The sequence below is a fragment of the Abramis brama genome, assembly GCF_963993115.1.
Source record: "Abramis brama genome assembly, chromosome: 20".
Taxonomy (NCBI): Eukaryota; Metazoa; Chordata; class Actinopteri; order Cypriniformes; family Leuciscidae; genus Abramis; species Abramis brama.
Genome location: NC_139982.1, coordinates 29,768,915 through 29,792,615, shown reverse-complemented (window position 1 = coordinate 29,792,615; position 23,701 = coordinate 29,768,915). Strand labels below are relative to the sequence as shown.

At 37.5% G+C, this 23,701-nt stretch overlaps 3 protein-coding genes across 5 annotated transcripts in view; 2 read left to right on the top strand and 1 right to left on the bottom strand.

The window, feature by feature from the left end:
- The window catches only part of eps8l2 (EPS8 signaling adaptor L2), a 45,125-nt gene extending 43,533 nt beyond the window's left edge, over positions 1 to 1,592 (top strand). For all 3 annotated transcript variants that reach the window (XM_084095769.1, XM_084095768.1, XM_084095767.1), the window contains 2 exons: positions 150 to 282; positions 372 to 1,592. In XM_084095769.1, the coding sequence (XP_083951895.1) occupies positions 150 to 282; positions 372 to 443 (205 nt within the window). In that variant the 3' untranslated portion in view covers positions 444 to 1,592. The remainder of the gene's footprint in view (positions 1 to 149; positions 283 to 371) is intronic.
- Positions 1,593 to 1,732: 140 nt separating this feature from the next.
- On the bottom strand, positions 1,733 to 13,904 carry fads2 (fatty acid desaturase 2). The gene is made up of 13 exons (XM_084095774.1): positions 13,697 to 13,904; positions 12,479 to 12,738; positions 11,037 to 11,147; positions 8,555 to 8,752; positions 8,209 to 8,310; positions 6,676 to 6,801; positions 6,541 to 6,601; positions 5,025 to 5,101; positions 4,817 to 4,914; positions 3,374 to 3,470; positions 3,212 to 3,291; positions 3,005 to 3,130; positions 1,733 to 2,249 (listed from the first exon to the last, which is right to left on the bottom strand). Exons 2-13 carry the CDS (start codon positions 12,683 to 12,685, stop codon positions 2,198 to 2,200), a joined length of 1,335 nt encoding a protein of 444 aa, XP_083951900.1. The 5' UTR covers positions 12,686 to 12,738; positions 13,697 to 13,904; the 3' UTR covers positions 1,733 to 2,197.
- Positions 13,905 to 19,917: 6,013 nt separating this feature from the next.
- lrrc10b (leucine rich repeat containing 10B) lies at positions 19,918 to 23,020 on the top strand. The gene has a single exon (XM_084095775.1). It carries the CDS (start codon positions 20,882 to 20,884, stop codon positions 22,109 to 22,111), a length of 1,230 nt encoding a protein of 409 aa, XP_083951901.1. The 5' UTR covers positions 19,918 to 20,881; the 3' UTR covers positions 22,112 to 23,020.
- Positions 23,021 to 23,701: the final 681 nt, after the last annotated feature.

Genomic DNA, 23,701 nt, shown 5'->3' with positions numbered 1-23,701 from the left:
GTTACTGTGGAAAAACCACATGTGACAGCTTGAGCAGTGGATGAAAGCTTTCCACATGACTAACTCAAACTGGAGAATCGTACTGTCCCACTGAAGGACGTTTGAGTTCATGGGGTCTGAATATAAGACTGTGTCTCTGTGTGTGTCAGGACGGTGGAGCGTTTGGGCATCCTGACAGGAGCTCAGCTCTTCTCTCTGAATAAAGATCACCTGAAGGCCGTGTGTGGAGACGAGGGCTCTCGCGTCTACAGCCAGATCACCGTTCAGAAAGCTCAACTAGAGGTCAGAAACACTGCAACACAACATTAGAAACAGGGAAATCATGGGAAACGTATACAATTTGTCTGATTCGTCTTTTCTCTCTCTATCAGAAGAGTCGAGGAGATTCCGAACTGCAGGAAATCATGAGGAAACAGCAAGAGAAAATTGAATCTGCCCCATGAATGCGCTTTCACGGACTGTCAATCAAACGGTCACCTGGCAACAGTGACTGTCAAGCAAACCCACCAATGAACTTAGATGACGTAGATTCTGCCACACCGTCGACCAAACGTCTAATTCAATATATTTTTTAATTTGTATATTTATTGTCGGTGCTTTTATTGTTATTAGTGTATGTACAAATTTATCCGCATGCATTATCTTGTTCATGCTGGAAAACACATGTATGCTTATAAGACTCTTTATTGCATGAAAACAATGTATAGTTGAATCTCACAAAAACATGAACAGGTCACGCCTCAAAAACAAAAGAAAAATGAAATTACTTTTTTTTTTTCTTTTTTTTTTTGGTTTATTCTACATTTTCATTTCATTTTTTTTTTTTAAAGTAATTTTCATTCTCAGTCATTCAGACCTCAAAATCAAAAGAAAAATAAATGATCAATAAACCCCATTAGGACCATTAACATTTTTTTTCTCACTCGTAATTTTAATTCTCAATTATTCAAACCTCAAAATAAAAAATATAATTATGAAAAAAACAGATTAGGACCATTAATATATATATATTTTTTTTTGGTTATTTTGCATTTTCATGACGTTTTAACTTCTCAGTAATGCAGATATATATTTTAAAATATTTTTTTCTCTTGTAATTTTTATCTGGTTATTCAGACCTCAAAATCGAAAGAAAAATGAAATTGTGAAAAATTTACTTTTTTGGGTTATTTGGCATATGCATGTCATTGACATTTTTGTTTTGCATTTTCATTTAATTTCATGACATTTTCCTAATCTTTTTTTCTCAATTCATACATTTTTTTTAACAAAAGCAATAAAAAATATAAAGCAGTACAATACAATTTAATATACATCACAGTAATTCAAAAATGTGTTTTAAGTTGTCGTGAATTGCAAAACAAAATGAAATGTTAAGCTAAATGTCTGTTTTGTGGTTGAAAGTGACCCGTCCATGTTCTTGACAGGCTGAGATTCTCCCGCGTCTACAGGAGTGAGCGGAGTGAGCGTCTACTCGGGGTTTGATGTATGATTGCAGTCTGTCACACTACACATGTAAATAATGTGCTAAACTCTGTCTCATCACGCATGTTCTGATGCTGACAGTTATGACGAATGAATGAAGCGAGAACAGTAAATTTATCAGATGGATTCATGCGTGTCTTTTCTTCCTCTTGTCACACTGTGTACTAAACAAGTGTTTGTAATGTGTATAAAAGGGCATTTAGAGAGAAGGATGATTTGGTTTGATCTTTAAAACACAACAGAGAGATGAGGTTTAATCAGTTTATTCAGATATCAATAGTAGGACCACAAGTGCAACCTCTTAGTATTATCCTCTGCTAGCTTGTCCAAATGTTATTTATAAAAACAAATCACTGTATTGTAAATTTAAGAAATAAAGTGACTACTAAAAGACTGTGCCTCAAAAATTACCCTCAGAATATTCAACGCATCTAGCAACTCTGCAAATCTAAAATGCAGCGATTGTAATCCAGCAATCACAACTTTCACGTACATTCACGCACATTCACGGACCTTCAACTACACCCTTTATTAGGATCGAGACGCACATCTTTCATCAGTCTTTAAAAACACATTTAAAGTGCCACAATTAAGCTTCAATATCAAAAATAAGTGCTAAACGTCATTTTAGTGAACTGATTGACTGGCGGTTTAGTTGATGTCTAGTCCTCGCTCTGATTGGTGGACATTTCTTTGCTTCTCGAATGAGGTTTTATTTGTTGAGGTACGCATCCAGCCAGAGTTCTCCGGATTTCTCCAAAGACCTGAGAGGAGAAGAAGAATAATACAGTGAAGAATCTGCCAGTAAATGCACACAAAATACAACATGTTCCCACTCCCAACGTGCGGTCAGGACCCCTTGCTGTCGCTTTATACACACAGGATACTCCATTGCTTTCAATGAGAAATCTTTAGCATTAATACACAGAAACACATTTAAAAGCATTTTTTCATTATATGTGACCCTGGATCACAAAACCAGTCATAAGTCGCACGGGTATATTTGTGGCAATAGCCACGTTGTATGGGTCAAAATGATAGATTTTTCTTTTATGCCAAAAATCATTAGGATTTTAAGTAAAGATCATGTTCCATGAAGATATTTTGTACATTTCCTACCGTAAATATATAAAACATTTATTTTTGTGAGTGAATGCACTCAATCGTGAACATAAATGGAGAACTTTAAAGGAGATTTTCCTCAATGTTTAAATTTTTTTGCACCCTCAGATTCCAGATTTTCAAATAGTTTTATATTTTCCTATCCTAACAAACCATACATCAATGGAAAGCTTATTTATTAAACTTTCAGGTGATTTATTAAACTTTCAAAATCTCAATTTCAGAAAATTGACCCATGTGACTGGTTTTGTGGTCTCATATATTGTTAATATAACATGTTCAATTGGTTGTGAATGTCAACTTTTGAAGGAAAAAAAGTTGACATTCCAAGTTCCTGAATCAGTGCAAGAGCTTCTTTTGAAGGTGAAACCAAGAGATGTTCATGAGTGTGTCATACCTGACGACGTCCGCGAAGGCCCCGTGCAAGGTCTTCTCTTGGTACTTGACTCCGTATTTGGCACATAACTCTCGAACGTGTGGGGCGGCGCGCCAGTAATTGTGCCGAGGCATTGTGGGGAAGAGACTGGGACAAGAACATACCGCAGTTATGAAATGCCGAAGATACACTGATAGAGAAACGCATTTGTGCTTGAGGTTTTCTTACTGGTGCTCGATCTGAAAGTTGAGGTGTCCGCTGAACCAGTCGTTGAAGGAGGATTGCTCAATGTTACAGGTTGCGACCAGCTAAATGAGAGAGATGCAAGCGTTGACATGATAGAATGGCTAGTTTGGAAACCCAGCGAGGCTGTGATGGGTCAGAGCGCACCTGCATGCTGAGCCAGTCTTGGTGTTGCTCATAGTCGATGTTCATGGGGATGTGGCTCATCTGGGTCACCCACACGAACCAGTGACTCTCCATGAACCTGCGGCACACAGGAACAACACATTCATACCCACATCATGTGACTTATGTGACCCGGGGTCTGACAAATATTGTTTGGTCTCAAACTAATTTTTGGGAAAACATTGTTACAAAAATAAAATATTAATTTAATGTCACTCAAAGTAAAATTCACATAAATGTCTCATTGCTTTAAAATGTATGAAGTACAACTTTGTACATCAGTAATCACTGATTTAATGGCTTTGTTAGCATCATAAAATATGTAAATTTATACTCTGACACCAGAAATTTAATGTAGCAATTAGTGATGCACCGAAAATGTTGAAAAGCTGAAATCTTTGACCGAAACGCTTCTCCAAAGGCATTTTTTGACGGTGTCATTGTCTATTTCTGTGCACACAACAATCTGCAACAGGTGTGTGGATGCCAGTGCAGGATTAACAATAGTGATTTATTAAATCAATCTTTTATTTTGATGAAGATCTTTAAATCTATGCTGTATTCAGTTGATGTGTGTTTTAGTGTTTCAAACACGGAAAGACGTCCATTATACAGATTGATACGTAACATTATATTTACCTCAGGAAAGCCATTCAGTGTCTATACTCATAAATATATGCACTATACAACATATTCTTTATAGTTTTACTTAACATGTTGTCTTCATAATTGAATGTGTTTGAATAAATCATGAAAATTAGTTATTACAGCCACTGTGTAAAATGTTTATATTGCAACAATGAATCGGAGAAGCAAAAAGCTGATTTAAAATTTTTTTTTGTAAATTTGTGTTAAATTGTGTGAAATTTAAATGTTTATATCTTTTTTTCTATTTCACTTTCTAAAATATTTAAATAGTCATTCATCTAATAGATCTCACTGAGTAAATCATAGAGACATTTTTTTAAATGATTTTTAACATGAAACTTTGTTTTTATGACATGAAATGTTTGTACTTTTAACTATGCATTTGTCAAAAATGAACTAAAATGAACTACTGAAGGAAAATGGATTTAAATAAAAATACGATTAAAAAAAAACCCTCACATTCACATACATACACAGAATGTGTATACACATTCACGCTTTTTATTTTACATTTATATAAATTTAGCCTAACATCTTTCTGTTGCTTATGTTTTTTTCTCTCTCAGATTGAACAAAAGAATATAATATAGGGGAAAAAAAAGCTCCACCTTATTTTTGTTAAGTGAAAGAAAAGCATGGTACTAGATGGTACATGGTATTTTTTGTAAGTGTGTGTATTTGTAAGGGTGCTTCTCATCCATTGAAAAGGCACTTGGAAAATAAAATCTACAAAAACATGTTTAAAGCAGTAGTAGTAGATAAAATGATGTTTCATACCTCACGAAATTAAACAGAACCACCGCCCAAAACACACCGTAGAACTGCGTGTAACACAGGAAGTATCGAACGTAGTAACTTATACACCACGCGAGGTCCTAAAAAGATAAGACGAGAGGAGATAAGATAAGATAAGGACAGAGAAAGTGCTTATAAAAGCCCATACAGCTGCAATAACAAAGCAAGAGTCAAAGTGATCATAACTTACCACCCAAAGACCATGTGAGATCATATTGTGAAAGATCTGGAACTGGAAATACACTGGAATGAGCAGAGGAGGGCCGACTGAGGACGAGTGACAGAGAGAGAGACGGTAAACATCAAGACACAACAAGCCTAGTTGATGGTTTCTATCGTAACCAGCCGTATAGGACCTGAGCGAGATGTTTCTAGTGAAATAATATATAGTTCTGTCATGACAACTCTTGGAGTATTTTGTATGGTAATAGATATGATAATGTTACATGTTTGATATTGATGGAATAGATCTATGGAAGCTTGTTTCCGCCACAGAATAAAACATTTTAAAAGATAATTGCGACTTTTTATCTCACAATTGCGAGTTTACATCTCGCAATTCTGACTTTATTTCTCAGAATTGCGAGATATAAAGTCAGAATTGCGTGAAATAAAGTCGCAATTGCATCTTATAAAGTCAGAATTCTGACTTTTTTTCTCGCAATTGCGACTTTATATCACGCAATTCTGACTTTAGAACACATAATTGTGAGTTTATATCTCACAATTCTGACATCTTTTCTCAGAATTGTGAGATATAAACTCACAATTATGAGATATAAAGTCCAATTCTAAGGAAAAAAAAGACCTCAGAATTGTTTATATCTCACAATTATGACTTTATAACACGCAATTGCGTATTGAGACTTTATATCTCCCAATTGCGTATTCTAAAGTCAGAATTGTGTGATATAAAGTCGCAATTGCGAGAAAAAAAGTCAGAAAAAACATCACAGCATGATTTATAAGCTGTTTTCCTCAAGGGGGCCAAAAAATGTCCCCACAAGGACAAGGATTTTGGATATTGTCATCTTTGTGGGGACATTTTGACCTCATAATGTAAGGTTTACCCCCCCCCTTTACGATTAGGATCCTTTACGATCTAAGGCCGGCGACACACTGGCTGCGTGGCGTGTCCCTTTTTATTTCGGCTCCCATGTTAACAGGTTAGAGTGCGGAAAACGCGTGCATGCTAGAAACAGAACCGACGCCTATTTTTCACGCGTTTCCAGGCAAAATAGAATAGGAAAAGATGTTTATATGTCATTTTGACACGAATGCATATTAATAAATGACATTTTGATGTTTGAAAGTCTCTAGGTTTTGACATAAATGCAGATATAAATGTAATAAATAAAAAAATTATCGATTTTCAAATATTGCACCTGTCAATACAGAACGAAATATTCTGTAGCCTATTTTGCCGTCAATACTGCCGACGCTGTCTTTGCTGCTATATATTTATGTTTAACATGAAGTACTGTATAGGCCTTCAACAACTCTATCCCCATATGTCGAATATATCACCAATGAGGCTCATCATGTCACCTAGCAGCAGCAGCGCCGAGTCAGACACGTTTCTGGTGTGCAAAGACATAGAAAACGCCACGCAGCCAGTGTGTCTCCGGCCTAAACCATGATATAATCCTGTACACATTCCTGGGGAGCTTCTGAGCAGACAGCTACTGTGGCATAAACTCACTTACTGAAGAAGAAGTACTTGTGCTGATGGTTGTAAGGCAGATGCTTGATCTTCTTAACGCCGTACTGTAGTAAAAACAGACAAATCAGAGTCGATCTAGTGTTTTCACGTGTGTTTCCTGAGGATAGTGTGTTTGTACCTCCACAGGCTGCACTTTTCCAACTACAAACGCATTGAGCATGTTGACGTCCGGGTCCTTTTTGAACACGTTGGGTTTAGCATGATGCTGGAAGTGGCGATGGTTCCACCAACCCGCAGATGCTCCCTGAAGCACACAAACACATATGTACACAGGCCAATACGACATGCTGACGCGCTCAAACAGAACATCACTAGTGACCAATCTGGATGCTACTTTCACAGTAATGCAAACAGCACTTCTCATACGAAAGTACATGGTACTGTAGATGAGCTTGATCTTAGCATGTTGCTAAGCTAATGATATTTTATACTCTTATCGGTAGCATAAATAGTATAGCGAATTATATTGATCTTATAATCTCTCAAATTTATAAGCATATCTCTCGCTTCATCCTCCATCTTGGATGGCTTTTATTCAGTGAATTTTGACTGTGAATTCAGTCAGTTTTCCAAGGCCGGATATCAGCCGCTAGTGTATACATGCTGAACGAAGCCAAACTATAGGGCAACTTCCCAAAAAAATTGTCATTGTATGATTTCAGTCAGACTAAAGCATTTATTCCCAAATGAAATCACTTTTAAATTGACAATGTGCAAATGTCATGCCTCAGTTTTATTTAAAGGGGTGGTATAATGCACTTTTCACAAAATGTAAAATAAGTCTCTGATGTCCCCAGAGTGTGTATTGAGTTTTAGCTCAAAATACCCCACAGATATTTTTATATAGCACGTTAAATTTGTCTATTTTTGAGGGTGAGCAAAAACGCACTGTTTTGTGTCTGTTCCTTTAAATGCAAATGAGCTACTGCTCCCGGCACAGTGGGCGGAGCTTCAACAGCTTGCACTCACACAGACATGCACTGAAAATTTCAAAAACTTTTAGCCTTTTATGTTCAAATCGGAATCAGACAAAGATGGAGAGACTCAAGAAGAAGTGACAACATGTAGAAGCAACAGGACATTTCTGAATGGTTAGTTGATGAATTTATGTAGCTTATGTGTAGTTATCTTCCAGTCATTGATTAGCATATTCTGTCATGATAATCTATAGCCTAAATGTGTTCAGGGGCGGGGTTTATGTAAATTCTAGGGTTGGTGATGTCACTAACCCGGGAGGAATGTCGTGTAGTCCCTATCAGCCGTTTGTTGTAGTCCTTAAAAAACGATTTATTTTAAAGCAAATATCTCCCTTTGCTTTGAACTTTGAGCGTCGTAACTTTGCGACATTACACACTAACTAAAGTTAGAAAACTGAAATCATAATCAACCACCCCTTTAAATACCCCAGTAAGACTTAAACATGGAATTTACTCATTTGGATTTTTAGATAATTTTTAAAAATCATTTCTATCATTGAATTGTCACATCAGTGTCACTGAGTCCAAGACAAATTTCCCAAATATGGGACAATAAAGTGTATACTCAATTCAAATGGTCTACAGCTAGGCTAATGAACTGTATTAGTTAGTGGAAGAACCATTCCATATGTATGGTTATTAATAGATGAAATGATTCGAGAACATGTTGGTACCTTCACGTGTCCGATGACAAATTTGTGCACAAAGTGATTCCATCGAGAGGTTTTAAACACGGACAGATGACCGAAGTCGTGCTGCAACCATCCAGCCTGCGACTACAGACACATTAAAACAAAAAAGCAAACAAGAACATGAACAAGTGCTGAAAAACAAAAAACAAGGAGGTCTTCGCAGGTTTAAGATGGATGTCGCATTTATATAGTTCGTTTTTGTTCCCGTTTACTAAGAAAACTGGTTCGTTTTCCAGCTTGTGGACGTCCAAAACAAAACATATTTTACACAACCCTGCTGCTTTTTTAACACGGGCGTCATAATGATGTCAAACCGTGTCAGTCGTACCTGTGCAGTAGCCAGTAAAACGGCAACGATGGCCGTGTTGATCCAGCCGGTTCCCAAGTAGCACACCATCATCAGAGCGATGGCCTCCAGGAGCAGAATGTGACTCAGATGTAAGATGAAAAACAGCGGCTGGGTTTTGAAACACCCCTCAGCCTCCAGACGCTCACGAAGGGCTCGGAAATCCTCCACAAGAGCCGCCTGACAGAGGAAAGAGAATCCAGTACAAAAACACACTCAACTATAGCTGTGTTCACACGGGAAAGCAGCATTTAAACGCAGGAGTGAATCGACTCGTTTTTTTAAGCGATATCTCAAAATCTGAATGAAAATAGGTAGATGGACACAGAGCTAGTGTTGAAAATAACTTTGTGCATACAGATGACTCAGAAGAGGAGTGACAACCAAACTGGTGTTCATGACCCTTATCTTTGGTACAATAACATTGTGTAGCACGTTCATTATTGAATTAAGAATGCCTTTTAACTCTTTCCCTGACAGCGTTTTTTAAAAAGTTGATTGTTTTTACAAAAGTTTCATGGCCCCCGAAAATATTTTGTTGTATGAATATCTGAACATGTAATATATCAAAAGAAAGAACAGAGCATCTGCATAAAAAAAAAAAAAGGTTTTATTTAAGATGAATGCATTCTTTTTATCAACACTTGAATGTGGGTATTAAAAAACATTAAAAATAAAAAATAAAATTTGAACAAAAAGCTGAGAAAATCACATCTGGATGGGATTCAGATCAATGATCAAAACACAGATCGAGTCCATCAACACCTCCGAAGCTTCACAGTCCTAGAGCTCGTCCTGGACATTTCTTTCAGTAACATTTGGCAGTTTTGATTTATATGCGGTTTAATGTTGACGATCATGTTATTTTACATATGCATCAGCAATGCTTCTAGCGTTTGTTTCTGTTTCTTCTTCGCCTGTGTTTTGATCAGGAGATTCAGTACTCTTTCAGACGATGTGTAATAGCGCCCCCTACCGTATAACAGTGAAAACACGGAAAGCTAAAAAGATTCCGTCAATGGCGGGGAAAGAGTTAAAGGGTTAGTTCACCCAAAAATGAAAATTCTGTCAGTAATTACTCACCCTCATGTTGTTCCAACCGCGTAAGACCTTCGTTCATCTTCGGAACACAAATTAAGATATTTTTGATGAAATCTGAGCCATGTCTCACTCCTCCGTAGGCTGCTATGTGACCGAAACTTGCTGGCCCAGAAAAGTTATTAAAGAGATCGTTAATATAGTCCAAGTGACTCCAGTGGCTCAATCTTAAGTATATCAAGCGACGAGAATACTTTTTGTGTGCAAAAACAAACAAAAATAACGACTTTATTCCACTTTTCATTTCCTTCTCTCTGGGCCTCGTAGTGTTTTTGCGCTGCGCGTCTGTGTTGTACGTCATCACGCATCACACACATGACCGGCGTCGGCCAATAGTGAGCCTACGTGGTGACGTGTAACACAGACGTGCTGCGCAAAAACACTACGCAAACCAACTAGAGGCCCAGAGAGAAGGAAATGAATAGTGGAATAAAGTCGTTATTTTTGTTTGTTTTTGCACACAAAAAGTATTCTCGTCGCTTGATATACTTAAGATTGAGCCACTGTAGTCACTTGGACTATATTAACGATCTCTTTAATAACTTTTCTGGGCCAGCAAGTTTCGGTCACATAGAAGCCTACGGAGGAGTGAGACATGGCTCAGATTTCATCAAAAATATCTTAATTTGTGTTCCGAAGATGAACGAAGGTCTTACGGGGTTGGAACAACATGAGGGTGAGTAGTTACTGACAGAATTTTCATTTTTGGGTGAACTAACCCTTTAAATTGCAATTCAATTATTCAACTTGAACTGAGGTGTGAAACAGGATGTGGAATTTTAATTAAAAGAAGTTGAATTAAAATGCAATGAAAATTTAAATGACTGTAACACCGAGCAAATGCTGTTATCTAAGGAGAATTACAAATGTGGAAAATCACAAGCAATACGTCGTTTAACTGCAAAAACTAATTTTAGAAAAGGGAAGTTCATACTTTGACAGTCTGGTTTTAAAGTGTAAAAAAAAAAAAAGTTATAAATGTCTTAAGTTTTATAAGTCTTACAGGAAGACAGATGCATTTGTTTCCCAGAATGCAATGACCTGATACATTTCTTTGAATTGTAATTCAGTAAATTCAAATTCGTGTCATCCCAATTTTAATTTTCTGTGTGACTTTTCAACTTTAGATTTGGCACACCTGAAATTCATTCCTATATTATTAACTCATTTTCTCACTTTATTTATTTTTATGTCTTACTAGTAATTCATCATAAATATGAATATGCAAACCCCAGATATATTATGGAAATTCATATTCTAAGTGACTAAGGTGTCAAGGCAATATTTTACACCGAAACCTCACAGGTTTTATTCATCTTTTCTGTGTAGGTGAGTCAGAAATCTTTAGTTAAGTCTCTATACTCACATTTTTCTGCCGGTCTAGACTGGGTTCAGATGCTTCAAGCTCCCCGATTAACAGCGGCTTCATGTATTTTCTCACCAGCGGAAGGTCTGGATGAAATGCAGTAAACGCCTCCTGTCACACCAGATAAAACATATTCAACACTGATAATCTTTATTTGAAGCTTATCTGAAACAATTAAAACAGCACAAGAACAAAAAAACGCTTGAAGATTGTTTCCCAAAACTCTTTGGCTGGGTCTTAAAATTGAATGAGCTTCCTACATAGACAACGTTATGTGGCATTAAACACATGCTTATAATGCTGTCTAGTTAAGCAATCATTGTTTTGCAGTAATCCAGTATGTTTGCAGTTCTGTATTCATGAATTGATCTGAATGAACAACATTATGGCGTTAATGGGAAGACTAATTAAAAAGTAAACAACTCAGCGACTTAGATATCACCACTTTATGTCACCTCAAAATAAAACCTGAAATGGCCTGAAAAAATAGTGAGCAATCAGCTTGGTGATATTAAAGTTACATCTTCATGGGTTTCCATCCAAATGTAAAGCAAATCTTTTTAAAGATTCGAACAATTTAAAGATTCGAACAAAAGAAAAAACAAATGTCAATTAGGTGCGTTTCCATCAAGTTGTTCGAGCGGATGACGGTGTTATTCGTAACCTACGAACCAGCAGTAAATAAAACACCATCAGTAGAAATGCAAATGCGTTTCCATCCCTCATTATTCGCATGAACTCTTTTTCGCACAAGTAAAAAAAAAAAAACTTTTTATGCGAATTAAGGGATTTTCTCCCCCGAAATTTGGCCTTTCCATCACTCGTTTCTGATGCGACACTTCAAAATGCGCATAAAAACAGGCTGATGGAAACATAACTAGTGTGATCAGTGTTTACCGAGCTTTGATGACTGACGAATGATACGAAAATAAAAGAACAGCTAAACATCAGTTCGAAAGTAAAATGTATTGTTCAAATTGTTACTGCCTTTGGTTATTATTTTGGAATAGATGTAAAAATGCTTTAAAAAACTAAATTGTTGAGATTTATACTTGGTTTTAATAAATAGAGGATTAATTACATAGTTAATGTTAAAATACAAAATAGAATTGTATAAGGTTTGTATTATTGTATTATTTAACCAGGAAAATGTGACAAAACTAAATTAACTAAGTTAACTTACGTCAGCCTTACAATACAACATTCTATATAAAACAATAGTGGATTTAACATCAAAATGTAATGTTAAAATATATGTTTTTGATGTACATGTCTATATATATAAACTATAAGGACTTTGCCTCCTCGTTTCAGAAAACCACTGCACGTCAATGGTGCCTAGGTAGGTACCTCACTAAGTTGAGACACGCCATTGTTTATTTTTTTAGAAATCTATAAAAGTTCTTCCATGTGTTTAAATGTTAGCATGTTGAGTGTTTTACCGTCGCATCTTCTCCAGCATAGTGTCCGATGATCCTCAGTCCCCCGGGGTGTCTCTTCACCCACTGGCTCACATTATAAACCTTCCTTTCAACCACGATCCACTGATCTCCAAACTTGGTGTGTTTCTGCACCTCCTCCCAGGTGTAAGTGCTGAACCTCCCATTGGTTTCGGTGATCCGGTCCGTCTGCTGTCCTCCGCCGCCCATCGCTGATCAAACTCTGAATGCTGCTTACTGTGCACTGTAACACCTTCAAGCACCTTAACCAAACATAACAGTTTAATATGAACATTTGTGCAGGTGCTCTGTCTAAGAACAGTTCGACTGACTTGGCAAAACATGCAACAGTGTAATTTAATGTTCACTTCTGCTCAATTTAATGCAAAAAAATTCACACTGTACAATTTTAGTCAGGTAATCAAAAAAGTGCAGTCTAAATCCATTTTATTCAGGTCTACGTTGTTGCAGAAACTTAAAAGCTGTCTAGATAGGCAGCTCACTAGGTTATGAGACACAGCCCATTGTTCATGGCCGTTTGATTTCCACACTGGAAAATGTTTTGTCAGGCAGAGTTACTACATGATTAATTATTGTAATTTAATTGCTTTTCCCTTGAAAGACTAAAGTAAGGGATTCAATTGTTCAGTAATTTAATTACAGTTACGTCTGATGCAAATGCATTAAATACTGTATACTGTAACATATTGGATTTAACATCAAAATGTAATGTTAAAATATATGTTTTTGATGTAACCTTCTACCTTTAAATACTTTAGTCAGTTCAAGAATAATTTAAGCAACTGAATGAGACAATGGATGCTCACATAATCTCATTATTATTCATAAAACACTCGAAGGGTCGTGCTGAAATACACGACACGTACCAAACGATTACTTCCTTATTTTGCGTTCGTCGCTTTTTTTTGTTACCACTTTGCATGCGCAAAAAAAATAAAATAAAAAATAAAAATAAAAAAAGCAGGAATGAAAGCACTACAAAAAAACAGCTCTAGATTCTTCAGAACTGCCAACTAGGACATTACAAATGAATAAACCGTTAAATATGACATTGAACGCTGCACAAAATCATCCTTTCTCTTCAAAAAAATTACCTTGATGAACTAGTGATTTCAATTCATGTGCATCCGTTGTTATATAACATGAGCAGAAAGAATAAAGTAGCCTACGCCGAGTTTAAACTGTCAATCATTTACTCACCTTCTCAGCAGGCACTTTGATCACACACTCATTTAGTTTGTGTGAGAACGAGAAAGAGAAGCATCACTTTTTCATCACTTGTACTTCTGTTGAATTCCGAACAGATCATTCGAGCGCCAGCGGCCAATCAGCGTGCAGACTCAGCGCCAGTCTCGCGCACCATCAGCCAATAGGAGGAGAGAGAGAACTTTGGAAGGGTGGGGAGAGCCTGGAGATAAAGAAGAGTTACTCAGGTTCGAGCGAGGACCACATCGGCAAAGTGCGGTCATACTGTAACAATGCCTGCGGGTTTAACAGACATATAATGTAAAAGTTATGCATTAAAAACCTGTTCATTGTTTATAAGTTTCTTATCTAAACAATTACAGGGCAAAAGCAAATACCTCATCAAACTATGTGTAATAATACAGTGATATAATTTGGAATGAACGAGATAATAGTACATTTTGTATTTTACTCTAAAATACTGAAAAAAGACAATAAAATATACATTATCTATATTCTGCCTATTTAAAAAAGAACTGTAGCCTAATATAGTTTTGTCTGTGTGGATAACGATTTGCCTATTTTTAATAGCTATGTCTCATTAAGAGTTTTGATGAACTTAAAATAATTTAATTAAAATTTAAAGCATCATGATTGTCATGACTGTATCTGTTAATTATGAATACATCTCTTATATAATATATAGTCACCAAAATGCCCTCTATAATGCCCCAAACCAGCTGTCAGTGGTTGCAATATGAATTCTCAATACAGATATTAAGTACAGTTCCAGCATTTTACATGTTAAGACTCTTTTACTAAAGTTTCTTTGAATAAATAGGCACAGATTGGTGACTGATCAGACTGTTAAAACATTTCAAATGTGAAAAAAAAGGACCTTGGACTTTTCCACGCAAAGAAAACACCACAGACTTCTTCTGAACCTGCGTTTATCTAGAGCTGCATTTACCATCCTTAATTTGTATCATGGCTTTAAAAGTTGTATTAACATCTATGAAAAGATTCTTCATTGTCAAGCATTTATTCTCTGATAATGCTCATGATAAAATAAGATAAGATATTTAGATGCTCATAAATGCTCAATTAAATGCAAGTACAGAGATTCATAAAAGGACATTTTGCAAATGCAGCAAAAATAAATAAATAAATAAATACATTTGGGAAATTACTTTCCCTTTAATTCACAATTTCTTTACCTAATTTTTGGCAGACCTTAACATTTTTCAAAATTAGAAAGAATCTCTATATATCAGTAAAAAAATATTTTAAGTAGTTCTTTACATTTCAATATTTCCAATCCATTCAATAAACAGGCATAATGTATACCGTATGCAGGCGATACATAATGTCATCTTGACCTGAAAGGTTTCAAATGTGCTCAAATGTGCCAAAACCTTTGGCCTACATCATGGTTGTTGGGGCAGGACAGATTATAAACCTTATAAATTTGGATAATGCATTTTAATTAGGTGACACACCCGAAGTAATCCTAATCCCAGACAGCAACATAGTGTCGGCCCAGATGTGGATTCCACACGTACCGGAAGTGGGTGGGATGGGCCGACACTATGTTGCTGTCTCTTGATTAAGGACTTCTTTCTAGTTTTTAAAACGTGGTTTAGCCTAGACCTTTCAAATTGGGTGAAGGTGAGCCTCCCCTTAGAGTAGGTAAGGACAGTCGAGCCCCCCCTTCCCGTAAATCCCATCCGCCTGCCCTAACCCACAAAAAGTGCATTCATAAACGATTCTTTCCAACAGCAAATAATTTCCAACTTCATGCAGGCCTAATTGATGCTACTTTTAAAATCACTGAACATCAGTAGGCCTAACCACAAGTCAACAAAACATGCTTAACGTGCAATCGGCGCCAAAGCTACCGCCGACGACACCTGACGGCTGAAATCTGCACGCGCACATTTGAAGATGCACATCGTATCGAACAAAATCAGCACAATGGACAGCTCTCTGATCAATGAACGACAACGCTGTTTGTTCACGGTTTGCAATCTGTACCCACAAATTCATAAACCGTGCCCTCGCTTTCGCAATCCGTTCCCACGGGTTTGTAACTGTAGGCTACTCATGGATTGTGGCTCGCCCTCATTTTAGAAGAACACCAGGAGGTACGTTGTTAACGAATCTTATTGTATATTGTTTTATTGTGTATTAAGTGGAATACATCAAATTGTCTTAACTGCGTCTGCATGTTTAAAGTGATTCTCAGTTGTAGCGGGTATGGGGTGGAATATACGATTTAATATGAATGACGTGCATCAAAATCTTTTGTTTATTTGTGATAATCTTAGCACTTAAAAAAAAAAAAAAATGACGAATTGCTTTGTTCCTTTTTTGTAAGTTTTGGACAAAAGCGTCTTCTAAATATGTAGCTTAAAATTTAATAATAATAATAATTATTATTATTATTTGTGTTTAACTAGAAATGAGTTCACTTAGTAATACAGTAATATGTTAACATAAAATAATTTATCAATGTTTTATTTTTATAGGCTATAACCTAACCTTTTATAGTTTTGGATAAAATAGGCCTACATTTTTTGCATAATTTTTGCTTAAAAATAAAGCATTCATAAATTATTTTATGATAAACATATTACTGTCTTAAGTGAATTCATTTATAGTTATAAACTCAAATAATAGCCTAATAATAATAATTATTATTATTATTACATTTTAGGCTACATATTTAGAAGCAATTTTTGTCCAAAACTTACAAAAAATGAACAAAGCAATTCGTCAAATATCAGTCATAATACAGGTTAGACAATAATACTAAAGGGCTAAGATTATCTTTTTTTTTTTTTGAAAGTGCTAAGATTATCACAAATAAACAAAAGATTTTGATGCATGTCATTCATATTAAATCGTATATTCCACCCCATACCCGCTACAACTGAGAATCACTTTAAACATGCAGACGCAGTTAAGACAATTTGATGTATTCCACTTAATACACAATAAAACAATATACAATAAGATTCGTTAACAACGTACCTCCTGGTGTTCTTCTAAAATGAGGGTGAGCCAAAAATCCGCGAGTAGCCTACAGTTACAAACCCGTGGGAACGGATTGCGAAAGCGTGGGCACGGTTTATGAATTTATGGGTACAGATTGCAAAAACTGAAGGCACGGTTTACCAATCTGAGAGCGTGGATTAGAAACTCGTGGGTACGGTTTATTAATCCGTGGGCGCGATTTGTTAAACCGAGGGAACAGTTTGAGAATTCGTGAGTACGGTTTATAAACTGAGCGGACGGATTGTTTTTTTTACTCACACAGGTGACTTCCCGGGCTCCGTACCCTCCCTTAATGCTGACTTCTGTTGACTTGGGACAAGGAAACGACGCATTTTAAAGCTAATACTGGCACACACAATTACCGATATCAATAGAGCTGCATACAGTTATTTTTTCTTTGCGTGTCGCGCCTCCCCTGTGGCTCTTTGGCACACCCCACCTCACCTATTGAAAACCACTGGCCTAGACATTGTTGTTCCTAAATGCAATCATGCAGAAAACAGTTGTAATGTCTGGCCTTCATTCATAAAGTTATGCAGGCAGATGGAAGATGCAGACATTTGATAGGCCTACTATTGTTTACTTTGTCCACTTCAGACATTAAATAGGCTACTGAATCAAATGTTTTGAGTAGTTTCATAAAAGTATCTAGGAAGCAAAACACAACTTCCAAAGGATGGATAAATCAGGAACTAGTTTGCAGCTCTGATGAGTGTGCATGGAAATGTTGTCCAAAACTTATCCTCTGTTCACTAAAGAAAGCTTGTAAGATCAAAACATGTGTAAATAAAGTGGATAAACTCTACAAAAACCTGAACCTTGCGAAGTCCCACCGATTATTAAAATACCAGTGAAACGAAAAACAGGTCCCAGGCACTCAGTCAAATTTCCAATGAGGAGAAGGATAAAGTTAAAAAGCCTTTATTTAGTATGGCTTAAATCATTTTAAAAATACACAAGCCAACATGTTTCGACCAACAAGTGGTCTTCTTCAGGGCAAAGTAACACAGAGAATGAGAATAACACCACATTATAAATTAAGTACCACCCATAATCAGAGAAAATTCAATAAGGCCTAATACAATCAATTAACCCAATAAGGCAATCAGGTCTACAGGATAGGGGAAACCAACATAATGAGCAACAAAGCAGGTGAAAATAACACAAAACCAATAAAGAAAAAATAAAGAAAAATATCACCAAATAAATCTCCCTCAACGTAGGTTATCTGGAGAGGAAAATAAATAAAGGCTTTTTAACTTTATCCTTCTCCTCATTGGAAATTTGACTGAGTGCCTGGGATCTGTTTTTCGTTTCTTTGGATGTTTTTCCCTACCCCAAGAGCACCTATCACGGACTTTATAACTTTACCTGAGCGCCTGGTTGAACCTCTTACAGTTCATTAAAATACCAGTGTTTAAAGTCGGCATGAAACGGAAGTTGCGATAGTCTTTTATTCTCCATTATCCCGTATATCCGAGTGAAACGGCTTCTCGAACAAGAACAAATGTAAGGCGGGACTTGATTTTGCCCATGGGGAATTGATTGGATGGTTCTGTTGTGGTTTGCTATTGGTCGATCTCATGTGAGTGACAGTTTTTCCCGCATTCATCATCAGAGAAGAGAAGAGATGAAGACGGAGGGTAAGTTAGGCTATTAGGCCACATGAATTAAAAAAAAGAATGATGTGCACGGATAAATCATTTAGAATAAATACTGCAATATTCCATAAAAATATAAAAAAAAGAACTGTCCGTTTTGATTTCATGACTATAACGATGACAAAAATGGACCATTTCATAACTGAAGAATTGAAAATATGGTTGTGCATTAATTACAAAGGGAATGAGGAAACTTCAAAAGGATCTCAAGCATAATAAACAAAAATATTGACTGACCGATCACAGGTTCACAGGGTCTATGACATGAAGTGGCCACTAGGGGGGTGTGCTGCTCTGACACCGTGGAACATCAAGGCTGAACTTTGATGCATTACATCAACACTTCAGCAGAAAAACACCTATATAGGGCACAGCGTGATTCAGACACTTATCAGCATGTGCAACACCACAAATCATAATTTGAAGACGCTATAGCCTAGGCTACTCTATAAATGTACTCTGTACTAATGGGACTTTTGGTAAGACTAATAATTTCATCAATAAACCAATAACATTACATAATGCTTTGCAGATCAATGGTTCATAGTACTGTCTGTATCCTATATAGTAAATTTTGAACAGCCTATGTATGACATGAACAGTGTACAAGCCGGTCCATTGAGTGGACTTCATTCAGATATCCTGTAGTTTTGAATGTTCATTCCAGAGAAGAACAGCTGAGAGTGAATCATCTCACTAAAATTAGCAGTTTGTTCAGCTTAGTTCTGTCCTCACTGCGCAATACATTTATTTATTTATTTTTGTGAAGATATTATGCAATTATGCACGTCCTGAGCAGCACAGAAATTTGTTTCGGATGATTTACTGACACCAACAGTTAAAAAAAACTCTCCACGAAGGATTTTCTTTGACTTTTATTTGTTTTACTTCCATTCATTCTAATATATTTCCTTAATATATACTTATGCTTTTAATTTATTTCTTTAAAAAAATAAAAATAATTTATGCTTACATGTCAATCAATATACGTAACATGTTTATAAATATGTATTTTAATATTTTTAATAATATTTTAAATATTAATGCAGGCTAGTTAGTTTAACCCCCTTAATAAAAAATAGAAAAAATAAATATACACATGTTTAATATAGGCTATTAATAAATGAAGACTTAAGATGCAAAAGCCTCTAAGTCCGTCTAACGTTTTTCTTTAATATTAACATTTTTTATCAGGCTCCTATGTTTCTACCTAAGTGCCGACATTTCTGAATGGGCTGAGGCTGGGATTTAGTGAGTTTGAAGTATTTGATGAACGTATACTATGTGCGCAGAGCATTCACTCAATATTATTATCTCATTTTTGACATAGGTGGCTTTTAGAGGCTTTTGCATCGGATGTCTTCAAATGTATTTAATAAATATTTTATACGTTTAAAAAAATAAAAATAAATACGTTTCTCTATTGCATAACGTGAACTTGGAAGAGAGGAATTTGACCGCCTCTCTGTCCCCCCCGGAACACGTGACAATCGTGTGTAACTCGCGTCGCATGTCCCTGTTTTGGTTGCTAGGGGAGAGAGAGACGGTTCATGGCAACGCTTTATGCTGAACTCCACACACACACACGCACACACACACGAGAGAGAGAGAGGAAGAAACGCGAGAACGGCTTTGATCGTTGGAAAGAAATAGGCTACAGAAATCGAGTCTAGCGCTTCTGGAAACTTTAATCATCTTGACATCTCCCAGAGGATTTTTGTCTGATCTAGGACCACGCAAACCGGAGTTACAGTTGGACATCATCGGTTCGGTTCACATTGCCGCCGGCCAGGTCACATCAGCGAGTGAACGAGACCGGGATCCACAGACCGGGCGGCCGGGACAAGAGCTGCGTGCGTCGGCAGAGAGAAGCTCAGCATCAGCCTTCACACAATCAAAACTGACAGACTGAAACTGAAAGTTTGTGACTGTAATGTGAGTCATTTGATGCTTTTAACAAACAATATATATTAAAATAAATAAATAAATAAATTAACTATGAAAACGGGGCGTAATATTGGCAGCTACTTTGACACTCATCTGTTAACTTATGAGTTCACATTTCAGAGACAAAATTAAGCTTGATTCCTCTTACAGTTATACTTATTTTTACAACTACTAGTACTACTACTACTACTACTATTACTATTATTATCATAATCTGTTTGATAGCATGTAATTCTAAAATATTTGAAGCAATCCACACACACACACACACACACACTCAGAATGCCTCCTTGCTGGTGTCACTGCCGTGTTTGCTGACGTTGGAGCTCATTGTACTGGGACTGAGGGGAAGCCGCCTGTAGTCAGAGCACCATGTGTCGCTGTGCTGGCTCTGTCACTGCCGGGTCAATCCTACTGAGTGAAACTGACACGGGGAGGGGGGGCCAGCCCCACAGACCGCCTCACCCTCTTACCCCGTCCTGAAACACACTCTCACCACACACACGGACAAACGCCGGGCTAGCCGGCTGAGGGTATGGGCAACTCGTCCCGAAAAGAGGCCGAGGACGAAGGAGGAGAGGAAAAGGAGAAGAAGGTTAAAGAGAATGGAGATGAAGAAGAGGAGGAGGAAGAGGAAGAAGAAGAGGAGGTCGTGGAGGACGAGGAGCTGCCTCTCGGAGTCGACGAGCTCTTGGCGAGCGGAGATCCCGTTTTGGACTTGAGCTACTACAAGTTTCGTCGACTTCCTCGTCAAGTCCTGGATCTGGAGTACCTGGAGAAGCTCTACGTCTGTGGAAACCGTCTCCGCGACGTCCCTAAGCGCATCACGCGGCTGCAGGGTTTGCGAACCCTGGCACTAGACTTCAATAAGATCGAAGACGTTCCCCTCTCTGTGTGCAAGCTGACCAATCTCACGTGTCTTTACCTGGGAAGCAACCGGCTGATGAGCCTCCCGCCGGAAGTGAGGAACTTGCAGAACTTGCGTTGCCTCTGGGTGGAGAGCAACTACTTCCAGCAATTCCCCAAGCAGTTGTACGACCTTCCCAATCTACGCTCCCTGCAGATTGGGGACAACCGTATGCGCACCCTTCCCTCGGACCTATGCCGTATGGAGGCCCTGAGAGGACTTTGGTTGTACGGAAACCGCTTTTCCGAGTTTCCGCGAGTGCTCCTCAAAATGGAGCAGCTGGAGATTCTGGACATGGACCGCAATAAGATATCAGAGTTCCCAAACTTGCATCATCTTCCTGCGCTGCGACTCTTCTCCTACGACCACAACCCTGTGAAGGAGCCTCCACGTGTAGGGAAGGAGGTGCTAATCGTCGGTGAGGGGGCTGAGGAGGTCTTGCAGGCTAGAGAGAGAAGGAAAGAGGCGAAAGAACGTGCCGAGAAAGAAGCAGAGGAGGCGGCGGCCGCTGCGGAGGCGGCTGCTAATCCAGTCATTCACGGGATACTCAAGAAACTCAGAATGAGCTCCGCCCTAAGCTTGGCAGTTGCTAAAGAGAAAGAAACAAATGGGTCGGTTCCATCAACAGCAGCGGATGAGGATGGACTACAAGATAACGAGAAAGGGGCGGAGCCTGAGAGACAAAGTGTGGCATTTCATGAGGCAGAGCTTGGGTATGACGATGACGGATTGGAGTATGAAAGGGAGGAGCTAATCTACGAGGGGGAGGGGTATGAAGGCTACGAGGGGGCGGAGTTAGAGTATGAGAGAGCCGAAATGGATTATGAATATGAAGAGGAGGAGCAAGAACAAAATTGATACTTGCACCTCTTCAATGGGTCATGGTAGTCTACTTATTATGTCTGCAAACAGAAATGCAGTTTGTTTAAGCAGCCAGTTTTTGCAATTCTGTGGTGAAGATGCCTCACACTTCACTCATCTGAAGTATTACTGCAAGGGTTGCAGGTTCAATCCCTAGGATGAACTGGAGAGGAACTAATTGGGGCCCTGATAATGGCACTTAAGTTACCCCAGAATGCTTTATGGGGTAAAGAAAGCGACTGCAAGTCGCTCTAATAAAAAAGCATCTGCTAACATTAACATAAACATATGTTATTGATTGGAAAGTCGAAGGATATGTTGAGTTTTAAAAGAATAGTTCATCCAAAAATGAATATTCTGCCATCATTTACTCATCCTTGTGTCCTTCAAAACCTGTATGACTTTCTTTCTTTTGTGAAAAACAAAAGAGGATATTTCACTTCCTCTCAATTTGGCAGAGTATCAGTAACACAGTTTCTCAAATACAGCTAAATATAGCATCACTTAAGACCCCATGAATTAACTTTTTGCAAATACGCAACAGTTTTTTCCACACAGGTACAAGTGAGTGTTGCTATTATTAGAAGGCATTATTGTTGACCAGACCATTGCTGCAATCCTCAAACACAGGACTCTCTTCAATAATTACAGGGTTTAAGACTTGTGATTTGCAAAAATCAACTGTGAAGACCTGTGAAACTGCACAACTTGCGTCAAAACTACATTACTGTGTGCTGTGTATTTCTAATTAAGAGCAGGACTCAGATATTTTTGTTTGTGAGTGTGTGTCTGGAACTCTACCCTGACACGAGTGTACTGTTTATAAGAAACTTGATGCTGCAATTGCAGCGATGTGTGTTGGTGAAACCAAATATTCTCTTATTAAATAACCAATGAGTTTGTCAAGCATGTTTCAATGATTCATGTCTAGTCGGACTCTGATGCCAGCCCTGACTGGGCAATAAAGCTATACTTTTTCAATATACTGTGTATATATATATATATATAGCCTACAATACTTGATTTTTCCAAAATAGATTCAAATGTTCAATGTCAACACTAAAACAAAGTAAAAATCTACTTAAAATTAAACAGGGCATGTCTTCCAAATTAGGCAGGATTTTCGCAGTTGTGATTAATAACAAAATTTAACTACGTCAATTTTTACTAAAAACATAATATAATGCAAATTAATAGTTGAGTAATTTTTTGGAAGTAGACTTTGGAATCGATTCATTGAAAGTGATTCAGAGAAATTGATCAAAATGAATAAAATCCAAGTGATGTTCACAATGTCACCAGAAAAAAAAAGAAAGAAAAAAACAGGAATAATTATTCACCAGGAATAATCCCACGCTAAAGTTTTTAGAAGGCCAATTAAGTTTCTGAATTTAGTGAGTTTCCTCTAAGAATCCTTGCTGTCTGGCGGTGGAGCAGAGCTGACATGATCTGAGACAGATGGGAAGAGCTAGCCAAGCTAGCACTAGTAGAAGTAAACGTTCTCTCTCTTCTTATGCTTGAAGGACTCGATGTGCGAAAGTCAGAGGAGGCGTGCAGACAGAAGAGAAACATCAGGGACAGAATAGT

Excerpts from the sequence above, each read along its gene's own strand:
- fads2 (XM_084095774.1), bottom strand. The coding sequence starts at position 12,685 with ATGGGCGGCGGAGGACAGCAGACGGACCGGATCACCGAAACCAATGGG. Across the intron at positions 6,602-6,675 it reads GAAAAGTGCAGCCTGTGGAG|TACGGCGTTAAGAAGATCAA; the intron begins GTACAAACACAC and ends TTTTTACTACAG. Across the intron at positions 3,131-3,211 it reads AACTTTCAGATCGAGCACCA|TCTCTTCCCCACAATGCCTC; the intron begins GTAAGAAAACCT and ends TTCTTGTCCCAG.
- lrrc10b (XM_084095775.1), top strand. The coding sequence starts at position 20,882 with ATGGGCAACTCGTCCCGAAAAGAGGCCGAGGACGAAGGAGGAGAGGAA.